The sequence below is a fragment of the Manduca sexta genome, chromosome 10 (assembly GCF_014839805.1).
Source record: "Manduca sexta isolate Smith_Timp_Sample1 chromosome 10, JHU_Msex_v1.0, whole genome shotgun sequence".
Taxonomy (NCBI): Eukaryota; Metazoa; Arthropoda; class Insecta; order Lepidoptera; family Sphingidae; genus Manduca; species Manduca sexta.
The window spans coordinates 9,250,855-9,266,035 of NC_051124.1; the positions used below are offsets into that span (position 1 = coordinate 9,250,855).

The 15,181-nt window shown below is 34.8% G+C and overlaps 1 protein-coding gene across 1 annotated transcript; it reads right to left on the reverse strand.

The window, feature by feature from the left end:
• Positions 1-1,047: 1,047 nt before the first annotated feature.
• Positions 1,048-3,662, reverse strand: LOC115452919 (acetylcholinesterase). Its single transcript, XM_037437117.1, has 3 exons — positions 3,644-3,662; positions 3,209-3,315; positions 1,048-2,514 (listed from the first exon to the last, which is right to left on the reverse strand). Exon 3 carries the CDS (start codon positions 2,263-2,265, stop codon positions 1,183-1,185), a length of 1,083 nt encoding a protein of 360 aa, XP_037293014.1. The 5' UTR covers positions 2,266-2,514; positions 3,209-3,315; positions 3,644-3,662; the 3' UTR covers positions 1,048-1,182.
• Positions 3,663-15,181: the final 11,519 nt, after the last annotated feature.

Consider the following 15,181-nt stretch of genomic DNA (forward strand, 5'->3'; position numbering starts at 1 on the left):
CAAACATTTCCTTAAAAACTATGTTTACATAAATATAAATCGATTGTGGTTTTCACGTAAACTTACATGTTTATTGCTGATTTTGATAGGTTAATTTAATGCGGCGACAATGTCAAAGGTCATAATCAACATTTACAAATCACCAAGTTATCGAATTGCGTACCAATCATAATAAATTGGAATTAAAATTGGAGTTTATTTTTTAAAACCATAACGTTAAGCAATACAGTCACCTACAAAGGTAGCGGAACAAACTCAAAACTTGAAAACGCTTCTACGCATTAATTAAAATCGAAATATTCTATATTCTTTATCTAAAAAAACGAAACGGTTTTAAGTTTATTTTAGCGACGAAAAACTATTGTTGATAATAAGACATAAGTTACAGTTAATTTAATATTATTAATTTTTTCAACTACTTATGTGAATGACTACATTTGATTAACATTAAAGGAACTTGCAAATGTTATGAGCTGTTAGCGGCAATCATTGTGCGTCCACGCAATGTATAATTTTCATTTGGGTCAGAACCTAATAATTACTGTAAGTAATTTCGCGAGTGTTACTAAATGTGTAAAGTTAGTAAGTTTAATAGTTGTTTGTGATATGTGGACCGAACGAGAGAACGAGAAAGGGAGGCTGCGCGCACCATTAAGTTGATATCATTTACTAGCTTTTGCTCGCTGCTTCGCTCGCGTGATGTTTTCCAGGATAAAAGTCCCGCTTTATATTTTCCCGGGATAAAAAGTAGCCTATAACCTTCCCAAGGTCAACTTGATAATCCTACGGTACATCATATCCCAGAGTCTTAAACTATCTCCATACAAAACTAAAAAATCCGTTCAGTAGATCTTGGGAAAATCTATACCTAACATACAGACAGACAGAAAAGGGGACTTTGTTGCATAATATGTATAGATACTTAGGTAGCCTTTACCAGGAATATTGTATTTTTTAATATCACAGAGAATTATGCACCATAAATGGGTGAATAGAAGAGCGTTTATTGATTTTGCGAAATTATCACCATCAATAAAACAGCACTCGTTACTTTATTTCATTTATTGCCAGAATTATAAATAAATATATCTTTGGACGTCAGCGGTAATATCAACATCACATCAGTAAATAATTCTTTGAATAGACTATATAAAAATAACAAGTTCTTTTTCAATGCTAAAGTTATGATAGTAAAACTAAAATCAAATATAAATAGAGTAAGCTATGTAACATTCGTGTGGGCAGCATTTGTTCCGAACCGTTGTCTTCGGCTGTTTCTTTGCAACATTTCGTTCCTATCTCAACAACTTTTGGGTAAAAGTCTGTCCAGAATTCAAATGCCTTGTAATTCACCGTTTCTGGCGTGCTCATAGTGAAATTCTGCCTATTGATTATCAAATACCCGGGCCTTTCCGTTTCAAACGCGTCCCATTCAATAATTACACCGGAATTTGTGGGATTCGAATACCAAGCGAAATTCGACCACATTTTCATCACTATTTCTGAGATGCTTTTATCTCTATAATCCCATTTACTAAAGTCCTCTGGCAAAGCTGAGTACGGCAAGCCAAATGTAAAAATTAAATCGAAGTTGTGAGGTACCCCTATCCAGTCTGGAATTCCCTCATTGGCGATGTCAGAAAAAGGTTTTAAATCGAACCGGTAGAGATATACAGGAGCGTGTTTACTGATATGCTTTGCTAACTGGTACGTAGTGGCTCCGTGGACTTTATCAGTGTAGAAATCGAGGAACAGCTTCCTTAATACCGTTTCGTTTGTTGTTGGTGGGATTGGTTTGTAGAAGAATGCCACTGCGTCTTGTATGTGATGTTGGTTCGTAAAACAAGAACTATTATCAACAGTGATGTCCGCAAGGATGATTTCTTCACGCATAACATCAAACTCTCTTTGACTGACTCCTGAGTCTCCGCTGCCATCTTTCTCTAAGAGTAACGCATCTTCCATATTAGTATAACCAGTTAACACTGGCACGGGAGTAAAAATATCATCCTTGAACATTTTGCTTGGAAGATCTGGTATGACTGGTCCAGATACATTGCTAAAACCTGTGTCTATGATAGGTTTCCATTCAGCCAGCGGCTCGCCTATGTCGAGAAGAGCTTGATAGTTAACCCTTCGAAGACAATCAAGTAGTTGATCAGTCGGAGTCCTGAAACAGCTAAACGCATTTGCAACTTTATCGACTGTTATTATTTCTTTTCTTGCAATATTGACTGTCTCTGGAGATAATACGTTTCCACTCATCGCGATGGCCTTTTGGAATAAGCCAGCGGAGTATGCGGAGAGCAGATGTAACCCCACGCTAACCGCTCCAGCATCATGACCAAATATACATACATTGTCAGGGTCTCCTCCAAAACTAGCTATATTATTCTTGACCCAGTTTAACGATGCTATTTGGTCGAGTAATCCGTAGTTTCCCGGTGCTGCGTTGTCTAATGTTGAAAAGAATCCAAATATATTAAGCCGGTAGGCAACGGACACGAAGATTACCTGAAATGTACATAAGATTTGAAACTTAATTTACTAAGTATTCGCAAAATATAACATTAAAAAAGTAGGTTGATACTTTAAATCTAAATGAACATACAAATACTCGCTTTGTTTTACATAAAAGTTATATTACTCAAAGTTTTTAAGTTCGCTTCAGTTTCACCTAAAACTACAAAAGACGGACTAACTTTAAATAAGTTGTATAATTTTTCGTTGGTTTCTCTTACACCTTCGTGTCGTTCCAAAGTAGGTATTTGATAATTATGACTATCATGCCCGACAAAATAAAACACAAAGTAATTACTGATGGTTTAAATATTGAAATATGACGTAATTTATTTAGTTTCTTAAACCTGTGAATTACTTAAAATATAAATTATTACTTCTATCACAATATTTATAAGTATATGAAATTAACGTCTCTGCTGGGAATGATAATGAAAATAAAACTAGTGCTCGGATTTTATCGAGATTTCTAATATTAAAACAATTGTATAATTGTAAAATGTAGGTATATTGCGACTTTAATTTCACGGACGACCAACACAGTCCGACACGTGGCCATGAATGGCTTGGTCTTCAAATCGTCGAGAGAAAATTATAATATAAGAAATCGCGATAAAATCCGCTATTACTAACATTCGCATAAACATTAGAAATCATTATGAAGATAATAATGTTTATATCTAAATACCTTTTGTTTTAGGACAAGTTGAAATGGATTGATGTTGTTCGGGCTGCCGCGCACGAAATCCCCACCGTGAAACCACACTAGTGTGGGATACCCTTCCACCCTCAAATCTGCAAAGAGAAATATTTACACAGTTACTTATTGTTTAAGTAATTTAATATAGCTTTGGTCGAGTAAGTCCTACCGAATAAGATAAAACCATTAAAATTTAACTTCGGACGTCTCGAAGACTTTGAAACTTCGGAAAAGTAAAATATTAAAACCGCAATAAAATCCGAAAAAGTGTTTAATTTTAATGTCTAACATTCGCGTAAACATAAGAAATGATTAGGATAAAATCGTAGTCACAAGATAAAACAAAAAGAAAGATTTTTAGTGAAAATATTCCTTATTAATGAATGATTTTGGCATAATGTCAGCAAACGTGGAGACGAGTACCTATGTGGTTTCATTCAGTAAAGCAATGTCAAAATGACCCTGTATATCTGTTTCTTTATATAGCCGATAAGTAAAGATTGTTAATATTTAAGATGAGTGTTTGTTCATAGTTATAAAGTTAATAGTGCATATTACTAACAGGGCCCTTATTCTGTATGATAGCGTAAACGCGTAACGCGGCCGTGTCATGTTATCTTCGAGAAATGTGAGTGGTATGGTATTCTGTAAGCCAAATTTCTATAGTCCTAAACATGACGCGTTGTGTTACCAGCCCCGGATCTTCAATTTTTTTAAGGCGGGGCAAAATCTGAATAATGCCGCCCCTAACCACCTATATTTCACTAAACACTGTAGCCGCTGTCGTCCAAGATCTGTTGATCGGAGAGGGGTGGGCATAATAATAGTCTCCGCGACCGTAATTAGCGGCTTTTGAACACTATCTCGTCTTACTGGGGCCGCGGACGGGATATTAATCATAGTATTACGTTTTGTGAACCGTAGGAACTGCGTGGATACAGGCATTCCGCCTGCACTGTGTTCGACGCGTAGGTCGGGATTAGGTAGTAAAGCAGAGTTTGAGCAAAGGGTGGGTCAACACAGAAGCAGCTAACTCGAAACACTCATAAAGTGCCAAATAATAAAAGGGTATTAATTGATACAATTTACGTATATAGTAGAGTTAAGCACTTACAACAATTAATCGAACAACAATTATGTAAGATTGTTAATGATAATGTTATAAACACTCGAACGAAATGTAATATATATAGATAGTAAGAACTAAATTAGAATAACCACTGCGTGGGCTGTCGTGTGTCAATATCAATATCAATATCAAAAAAAAAAAAAAAAAAAAATTAAGATAAGATAATTAGAATAAGAATGTATATTGATCAATAATATCACGTGATTTTCACTATAATTATGAGCACCACTGCTATAATTGATTAACTGTGTAAAACAAACAGCAAAGGGTGGACAATCCGCCCTTTGCTTTTATATATATACCATACAAAAGTATTTATTTTCTTCCACCCAAAGCGATGTAAGAATGGGGGCGAGGGGACTACGTATCAAATAGCGGACCCCTCTCGCCCCCATCCCACCTTCCCGATTCACACACAAGTACCAATCGATAAATAAATAAAACCCGAGTCGAATCATTGGAAAAAAAAAAAAAAAAAAAAACACCTATATTTTCACTTTTGTCATCATCATCATCATCATTTCGCGCCCCGCGGGAAATAATTTATGTGTGTTATATACTGGATGTCTCAGTAGTCAAAGTTGCGTTAATGATGAGATGTGTATTCGTCTGCCAAGTTTGAATTTCCCGCCCTCTAAATTTGCCGCCCGGGGCACGGGCCCTGGCTTGCCCCCCCCTAGATCCGGGGCTGTGTGTTACGTGCTTGTTACGCACTGTTAAAATAACGTGCAGGATAGAGAATAAGGCCCCAGATTAATTATAAAATCATTACTACGATTATAAACGTTTAAAACTCTTCATAAGTATTGCAAAAAAATGTTTTTGATAATTTCATTCCACTAATATAGGCTAGGAAACAAAATAAGCTTCTATATGAGATTATAAAGTGAAATATATTTCTTATATAATATCCTAATACGACGCAGTGGTGGTCTCTTTCGAGTTCGTATAAAGCGCATCTATTGACACTGAGTAATCGTTGCAATACTTCAATTGGGAATGCATTTATCTCTAGTACATCGATTAGTTTGTAAATAAGATTCAATATCTCTGTTTTAACAATGAATTTCAAGGTTGAACTGTTAGATGACCTTGGATATTTACAATGACACTCTGCATACCTACGGCGTGAGCGGCGATAGCCTATTTGGTTATGGAATGGACTGCCGAGACGAATGTCGGTAGGTTCAAAATCCACGGGCACACAATCTGATTTTTTTTTAAATTATATACTGTCTGTTCTTTGGAAATTATCGCTTACTTTAATGGTGAAGAAGAATATCTGAGAAGTTCCCTTTAGGAATTTTGAGGGTGTGTGAATTCTACCAAACCGCACTAGATCAGCGTGGTGGACTAAGGCCTAATCCCTCTCAGTAGTATAGTAGGCCCGTGTCCAGCAGTGGGATAGTATGTAATACAGAGCTGATATTATTTATACCTACGGCTTTTGATTGAGAATACGCGATGTATCGCAGGGACATACCAGGAAACGGCCTAGAAGATAGATAGTCTAATTAACATACCATTATCAATGCATTACAACATCCAAAGGCAAATAATAAGGATCGCATTAATTGACGCAACTTAGCTTCACTCTGAAATGCGATAGCTGAGATGCTTTCAAATAGAATCAGTATCTTAAGGTCGTCGCTATTTTATAAACAGATATCGGTATCTCAAATGATATCTTAAATCACGGTGTATTACGACTTTTGATAGATGTTTTTTTATTAAAACGCCGACTCAGCTGAGAATAAGCTGAAATCACAGCCTAAGTTGTTTATTAATAGTTCCTTTATATTGAGATACTACTCAAAGTTGAGATTAAGTTATTAATACGTCCCTAGGAAATCATATCGACAATTGAAAGGCTAATTGACATAACCGATATTATTTTGCGACACTAAGTTCCATACATATTTAAAATCAGCACTTTTTTAACCTAGTTACAATTTTCAGCACTTTTCTTTTGTGTTCTTTTTTAATCAAATTATTTTTTTTTTAAAAAAAATATATCGCTTAAGCCTTTCAACCGTTGACATCGATTTCTTTAGTGGTAATGGAAATTTTAGTAATATAAGTTCGCGTTATGACTTTATTCACCCCATAGAAACATTCTTCGATTACTCCCTATTTAACCATTCCGCTATTATCAACACGAACGATGAATTCAATTGTCCATACCAGAAACAAAACACATTTATAATATCAGTCTAGTTCATTTGTATGGTACTGTCCAAACAAACAGCGAACGATTCATTACATGAGTCGTGCCAATTCTTACCGAGTCTCCTATTCGGGTCAAGAATTAGATTAAGACTAGGTCAGAAGGGGTTCATAAATAGTGGGCGAACTATTGGCACGGAATTCTTGCATTAATGATGCCGACTTACCTGCTTATTGCTGTTTGGACAAACATTGGTACAAATGTTTGAAGTTATGTCCATTATGAGGGAAAGTAATTAACTCGTCAAATAAGGATTGTATGGTGTTAAGGCATGTATTTAAGCAACAGGAGGTGTGGTAAGTGTGAGCCGATTGAGAGTTAACAATTTGTATAATACATATTATACATGGTCATTATGGCATTGCGTTACTAAATGAAACCACATACTTGCCTTTTTGATAATACTTTTATTCTTATCTTTATTTAAGGAGCTTGGTTCTTATTTCATGGCTATATCGCTCCGTTCATACGCTTTTACCGGTGCCTACTCACTTTTAATGCTACCAAAATATTTTTTTAATAAAGCCCCCACCGATATAGGAACCGACAAAAAACTATTTATACTGACCACATTAAAACTCAAAATAAGAGGTCGACTCCGCACTTGATAGTATTTTAGAATAAGTTACTCGAACCGTGGATTTAAAATAAAGAAAAAGTTTGGAATAAGATAAATATCAATAAAAAATAGTTTTAATTTTACACACCCTTATATCACTGCGACCCCAACAGAATCCGTTGCGGCAGCAACGTCACATTGTCAATAAAAATTACACTTACGCACACGCCATAACCCACTAAACTACAAAATTAAAAAAGAAAAGTAAAACCGGCATTTTTGATTAAAATATTCGTGATTTATGCATGATTTTAGACACAACGTTAGCAGAGGTAAAGATGAGTATGAGGTTTCATTAGAAACGCAATGTCAAATTAAATTATATAGACAAAGCGACGATATCTACCAATGATCTTACGCGTACAAGTTATCTACTCACAAGCGATGTTTTTTTTTATGGCTTTGAATGACGAGACGAACTTGCCGTTCGCCTGATGATAAGCGATACGACCGCCCATAATCAGCAGAAACAACAACCAACAACTTGAATTACAAAGTATTGTTTGGTATTCCACTGCGCTCGCCATCCTGAGACATGAGATGTTAAGTCTAATTATGTTCAGTAGTTACACTGGCTAGAATATCCTTCTCACCGGAGCGCAACAGTGACTACACACTGCTGCTTGGCGGCAGAAATAGACATTGCAGTGCTACCAAGCGGACTCTCACATTTGAGAGACCTACCACATGTAAAGATATCACCTAAGGCTGTTTTTAAGACCCATAAATGCTTACAAATATGCAAAATCATGAAGACGTTACGTCAATGGATTTCCCTTAAGTAAAAATCGATCAGGAAAATCGTTTTACGGCCAAGTGCACTCAAATATCTGTGACTAAGCTTCGTTGTTAAGGCAGTGCGCAGACGCAGACTCATTGTGTAAGACGTGTGACACAAAAACCTGCAAATATTTTGCTTCCATACTATGTAAACATCTACGTTAACTCATTAACGGTTAATAGTTGATCATCTTCAACAAAATTACAAAGTAATCAATTATTTTTAAGTAGCACATCGCGTTTCCGTAGTGCCTTACACCAGAACCGTGGAAGGTAGCAATCAGCATACGCCCATAATGCGTACTTTAGACGTGTTCGCGTGAAACTTATGAGTTATAATTTTTATGACGCATTCTCTGCTATGATTTATCTTCATATTTGGTTTGTCATGGGTTTATAACTCAGGAAAATTGACTATTTTTTCATGTAATCTTAAGTTTGACATGACACAAAAGCAATAAGAAAAAACTACATAAATGGATTACACTTTTTTCAATATTGCTATTACATGATATTATTTTGAGGAAAATATCTGACCGTTCGTAGGTGTACCAATCTCTGTTTGGAGTCGAAAACAATCTAGTTGGTTACGGATTCCTTTCTCGTCTTGAATTATGGAGGTGGTTGTGTAAAATCACCAGCAACTTAGTTGGCTCCAATGTGAACCAGCTTAATAAGAGTCCGTAACTAATTTCAGCTTGAGATAAACGGGTGACTTGGAAAATAAACATACATTTTGTTAGCTATAGCTAGTTAATGGTACTATTAAATTAATTGCCAAAATTAAGCAAGTACATACATACCACTTCCCCTTTTATTAGAAGGAAACATCCAACGTGATGGAAATTAATTAACAGTTAGCGGAAATCGGTCGAATTCCAAGAGAAAGTATGCAGCAATTAAATTATCTGTGACTTTTTGAAGGATTTGGGTGTTTGTAAGTTCGGAAATGTTGGATAACCGCTGCCTGCCGAAAACCTTTTATGACTTATTTTCGGCAGGCAGCGGTTATTATTTCAACATCTTCCAATATATTGGAAGATGTGGAAATAAAACTATTTTTCTGTCAGACATGGTTTACCCATGTGCCAATTTTCATCCAAATCCATACAAACATGCAAACATTTGCTCAAACTTACGCATTAATAATAAGATATCTAAAAAAATGCAAACGCTTTGTTACATTTAGAGTAAAATTATCAAAGGCATCTTCATCTTATTCAGAGCGAATATATAAATCAAGCACGCTATGATTTATTCATAGCCTTTCGATTTTATTCCCGTACGATTTTCATCTTTACGAATAACATTTTTATAGACATCGTAAACGACTTGTTTCCACAACAAATTGGATACGAAAACGTAAAATTTTAAGGTTAGTTCGTTCCTTTTTTAGAAGCAAGGAACGGACGTATAATTAGAAGATTTTCTATAGGTAGAGAATAAAGCGACTTTTCCACAATCGTAGCATCACCTAGGCCCCTTAACTTTTTTTTTAATAGTCGGAAGTTTCAGGCTTTAGACAGACTATTAACAGTTGCTATTTTAATTGCTTTTAGAACTTGTTCAATAAAAATCGAATATTAAGAAATGGAGACGATGTGGTGAACGAGAGATTTTTTTTCGTGGGATACTGGAATGGGATATTGGATTTCGAACCAGTAGGAGTTTCTGAGATAAACGCGTACAAAGCCAACAAACCCTACAGTTGTTTTTATATAATAGTATAGAAATGCTATTTTAGATTTATTTTGTCAAACTCACAGCACTATGCTCTGAAGAAAATGAATCCACAAATTAATTAATAATGTTTTAGATCATAAAATTACACATTTCAGTCAAACTCAAACTCAAAACATTTTAATAATAATATTGTAGATGTTCACGATTTACAAATATCAAATTACAATAAACAAAAATCAAACTTCTATAAACTTGAAGTTAATTGCTTCTTAACAACACTTGATCAAGTGGCAATTTATGTTAATATTTCTTGAGCCAAAGTTGATATAATAATTCAAGTTAAATTTTTTGATATTTTTAAACGTCGTTCGTTCAGCTTTGAGCAAAGTTTTATAACAGAATTTGAAATGTGCGTTAAAGAAGGAGCAATTTAAGTTTCATTTAAGAGTTTGATATATAATAAACAAGGTTTTTAATTAAAGTTACAAAACTGCTTAAAAACAACGTCTTGTAATAGGATAGTTTCATATTTTTCAGTATACAAAGTAACAATTGTTACCTTATTACAGTCTTCTACGTTCTACCTACGTGATGAAATACGTGGAAATGCTATAAAAAGATAAAAGAAAATATACGGATTACTTGGATATTGTCACCAAATATATTTTATGTGTAATCCACAACAAATTCATAGGAAATCTTATATTTTCCCACACCTGTCGTGGGTTAGGAAATACTAGTTGTACCTACGATTCTTTTTATGGAATTTGTTTTTCTTAAGACGTCAAAACATATCTAAAAGTTGTTGTTGGGAAACACTTTGGATCTATATAATAAACCAGCGTTTCTTTGTGGTTCCAAGTTTGTACGAACCGTCGAAGCGCGTGTCCAACTCACACTTATCCAGTTGTATTATATATATGGTTAATATTTATCTATTAGCGTTTGCTTCCCGGCTTCGTTAACTTTAAAGTCCTTTTCTAGAATAAAAGTCCCACCCACCAAGTGCACCTTAAGAGAATTACACGAAATGTTATCCAGGAATTATTTCATTTCTGTTTATGCGACTTCTCAACAACTGTAAAAACAAGATGGCATAATTATTGTAATAAGTAGAAATGGTTTAGTTTGATTTAAAAAAAAAACTATCTAAAGATTTTTTTTTATCCAAACACGGTAAAGCGAGTATAGTTGCTCTGCGCCTGGTAATAAAAATAGAGCAAGCGAAACAATGTCGACGTACAAGAGGCATTGCCTTTTAAATCCCGACTCTACGCGGGCTGTTTTAAGTATCTAATTCAAGGGAACCACTGTAATGATTTTACTATCATGTCAACGTTTAATGTCATTAATTAAAACATATATTATAATATATCTTGGCAACTTTAGACCGCACAAAATTGTAGAAAAATCACGGACGCGACTATTAGACTTGTATAACCCTAGTCAAAACATATTTTTTGTATTTTATGCCTATTAGCTTTTTCCTAGATATAATGTAGCCTATAGCCCTGAGGAGTATCTAATATGGCTTCCTATTATTGAAAGAATTTACAAAACCAGTTCAGTAGTTCAAAAGATTAACCCCTGCTAACCTACTAAAAACTCACAAACTATTCCTCCTTATAAAACTTCCTTATAAAAACTATCCCCAACTTATAATATTTGCATAGATTATTACGGCAAAGTAACTTCACTGAACCCGGTGTTCAGTGAAATGAAGTGCAAGGAAAATGCCGACAAGAGTTGATGTATTCCTTGATGGTGGGCACAATTATGCCGGCCTGAATGATTGCTTCTTCACGTTCTGTATAGGGCCTGACAGGAGCAGACATAAGTTTACTGTGTATTTTTTTAACTTCAAAAAGGAAATTTTGTCTGTGGACTTTATTGATTATGCATGCCACATGTCGATCTACATTGTCGACTTTACGTCAATGTAATTTTATGACATCTGAACTAGGTGTTAGTAAGTCTTTTACGTCCCATGTTGCTTGTCATTAAATTTTCTTCAGACTCCTTTTTACTTTGTAGAAGTCTTTTTTTATTGCTTTGAATGACGAGTTTATCATTCGCCTGATGGTAAGCGATACGACCGCCCATAAAGAGTAGAATCACCAACACTTTGAATTATAAAGTACTGTTTGGTATTGATCATCATGGTCATCCTGATTCCTGAGACATGAGATGTTGTCTTATTATATCTAGTCAGTAATTGGTGAAGATTTTATGAATCATGTTTTTTTCCAATCCTTTTCAATGTTTTTAAACTTCAAATACATTGGTATTGAAAAAAATCCACACGTGGCATATTTTGCTTAATATAATGCTGCTAATCCCATTATAACTTACATAGATAAAAAAAAACATTGTAAACATAAATAGAAACACGACATCCCTTTGCTACGAAGCATCATAACCTATAAAAACCATAATTCTAAAGTGTAAACATAACCTTTGCTACAAAGCACCATTACTCATAAAAACCATAATTCTAAAGAATATTGTTAAGTAAGTTATAAAACTTTTACTCTGACTGCAAACGTCCGCGAACTGAAAGTCATCTGAGCAAGAGCGATAAACAGCTACTAAGGGAAAACATTGCTCAGAATAAACTTGTTAAGAAGTCCGCTACACCGTTTCATATTATCATCATGCTGGGTACGTGTCAGAATAAAATATTGTTTGCATTTCCAGGCCTTCTAGACTATTCCGTCATCGTCTCATTTCTAATAATATAAAAGCAAAAGTTTGTGAATATATTTAGATGTTTGTTAGAAGTGAATGCAAAAATCACTGTAGGTACGGATAAAATTTTGCAAACAGGTAGACCGTGTCCTTGATTAATCCTAGGCTACTTTTTATCCAAATAAGTAATTTTTTAACAGATATTTTAAATGGATGCAGTGCCGGATTTATATTTTTTATGAGTGTAGGGTACTTTATTTTCACCGCCCCATGTAGGTAGGTGTATGTATGTAGGTTTTTAAATACCTTAATAATTTTCCATTTGTTTGTATTATGGAAAGCACTAAAGTTAAAGAAACGAATGATTAATTAAATCGAGTGAGCGTCCTCTGAAATCTACCGCCCATAGGCCATTAAGAAATTTGTTATAAGATATAAGATAAAAATTGTCACCTTTGCGGTGAACGTTTCTTCAAGCTGATTTTAAATTTTGATAACTTGTGAGGGAAAAGACTTTATTTGTAAGTAAGGTTTGATTTCTTTGTGAATTTATCGTTCGCTTTAACGGTGAAGGAAAACATCGTGAGGAAACCTGCACATCTGAGAAGTTCTCTATAGGAATTTCGAAGGTGTGTGAATTCTACCAATCCGCACTAGGCCAGCGTGGTGGACTAAGGCCTAATCGCTCTCAGTAGTAGAGGAGGCCCGTGCTCAGCAGTGGGCAAGTATATAATACAGGGTTGATATTATTATTATATAAGGTTTGATATTCTGATAAATAAGTCTTTTATACACTCCATTTAGAGATTATCCTTTCACTTTACATTTCTTCATAATTTGAATAAAAATATTTAAACAACTTTGGAAAGAAAAATAATTTTAAAATGCAAAGAGTTGAAGCAATAAATACTTTTTACCGCCCTTAGTTTTCAATAGAAAGAAGATTTTCAGAATAAAAATTGTATATTTGAACGACCAAGAGTATTGAAAAATGATTCCATTCACACAGTGTGAGGGCATGTTATCGGGGCAATTCGTCAAACAGATTACTAGCATATGAAATGTTGCAGAGTATGGAAAACGTTCTTTATTGCTTTTGCATTAAGATTTAAATTCGTTTATTGAGAACGTAAGCAATTCCTTATCTATACTAATGTATAAAGCTGAACAGTTTATTTGCTTGAACGCGCTTATCTGGGGAATTATTAAACCGATTTCAATATTTTTTCACTAAAAGGAAGCTACATTGAGTATTGTAGGTTACTATTTATAATAGAGAATCTTTTTTCTTTCTACAAGCTACACAGTTAATAAACGTACAATAAAACTTACTCTCAGGGAAAATAATTGAATTTAATAATCTGGAGGCGCTGGTGTTGTACAGACTATAGATGGCGACATGGATCAGTACAGTGATCAGAGGCGGCGTTTGTGGGAGGCGAACCAGGCAACTCGGTCTGGGGCCTCGTACTTACAGGAGCTACACACGGTGCTTTGGAAAGCTTTATACGATCTTACCGACGAAACTATTAAAGACGGGGAACTTTTTTTGCTCCGCCTGGAACCTCCCATTTTATTTTTTATTTATTTTCTCTATTCATACAATATTTGCTAGTGGCACCCAAACTAAGCTACGCTTGTATCTTGGGCCATAATAAAAGTTACATTATAAGTATTTAGCCGCAAGCAGAAAACAATGCAATTTATAGTACTTTACTATGAGCTAAATAATAATAATAATTAAATTGTAGAAATTAGGTGCACAAGCAAATCAAAGGATAGGTACACTGGAACAAGTTTAAATCGTTTTCTTTTTGCTTTCGTCTGGAGCCTTGCATTATCTAGGGCCGCCATTGACAGTTATTTGACGACTTTTGAAGTGGGAAAGGCTTTAAACGCAAGCGAATCCACAAGGCACTTAGATTTTGTAAAAATCCTTTCCATACTTACTAAGCTTCATAAATACGCCATACATTGATCGGTATGAGACCGCGGACGCTCAGTTCGGCCGGCAACTAAGCGGCGCCGGTTTTCCGCAAAACGACATCAACCATTTCTGATTTCTGTTCAGTTGTATTTATCGTTTCTGTTATACAAAATCTCGGAGTGTTTGAAGAGATCATATACCATTTTTGATTTCTATTTTGAAATATTTTATTGTGTAAACATCTCGAAGAATGGGTGGAAGTATCGCATAATATTTTTATGCAATTTATCCACGTTTGCGTATAATGTAAGTACATTAATACTTAGACAAGAAATGTTCAAAATACATAGCAACTTAATTTAATAAATCAACTATTATGTGTTTACCTAACAGCTAGTTTTATCTGATCCGGCAAACGTCGTTCTCCCATATAAATGATTTCTAATGAGTATTATGGCTGTTAAGTAAAAAAAGGAATGTATTGTAAGTGTCTGGGGATGGTATCTATGACAGAAAGAGCAATGGAGCGCTGTAAATGATGACCGTCGATAAAACAAAAACACCAACTATTCATTTTCTCGTGAGTAACTTACGCATGTGCGAGTGAAAGTTCGATGAGGCGGACGTAGCGCCATCTGTTATTCAACAGCATAAATAATTTCGTTCTGTTTGAAAAACGAACGACTGTCAAATTTTTCATATAAATACTAAAACGCGATTAACATATGGGTGGGTGGGGATAGAAGGACGAAAGTTTTAGGTTATAAGTAGGTATTTTCATACCTATTAAATAACATTTTAAAAAATCATAAAAGTCAGTCGAGTCGTTTCGGAGGTGTGCGACCACAAACACCGTGATACGAGATTTTTATATATGTAGATATAACGTACAAATAGGTACTTTGTGA

Bases quoted from the DNA above. Each gene is read 5' to 3' on its own strand.
- LOC115452919 (XM_037437117.1), bottom strand. From the start codon at position 2,265: ATGAGTGGAAACGTATTATCTCCAGAGACAGTCAATATTGCAAGAAAA.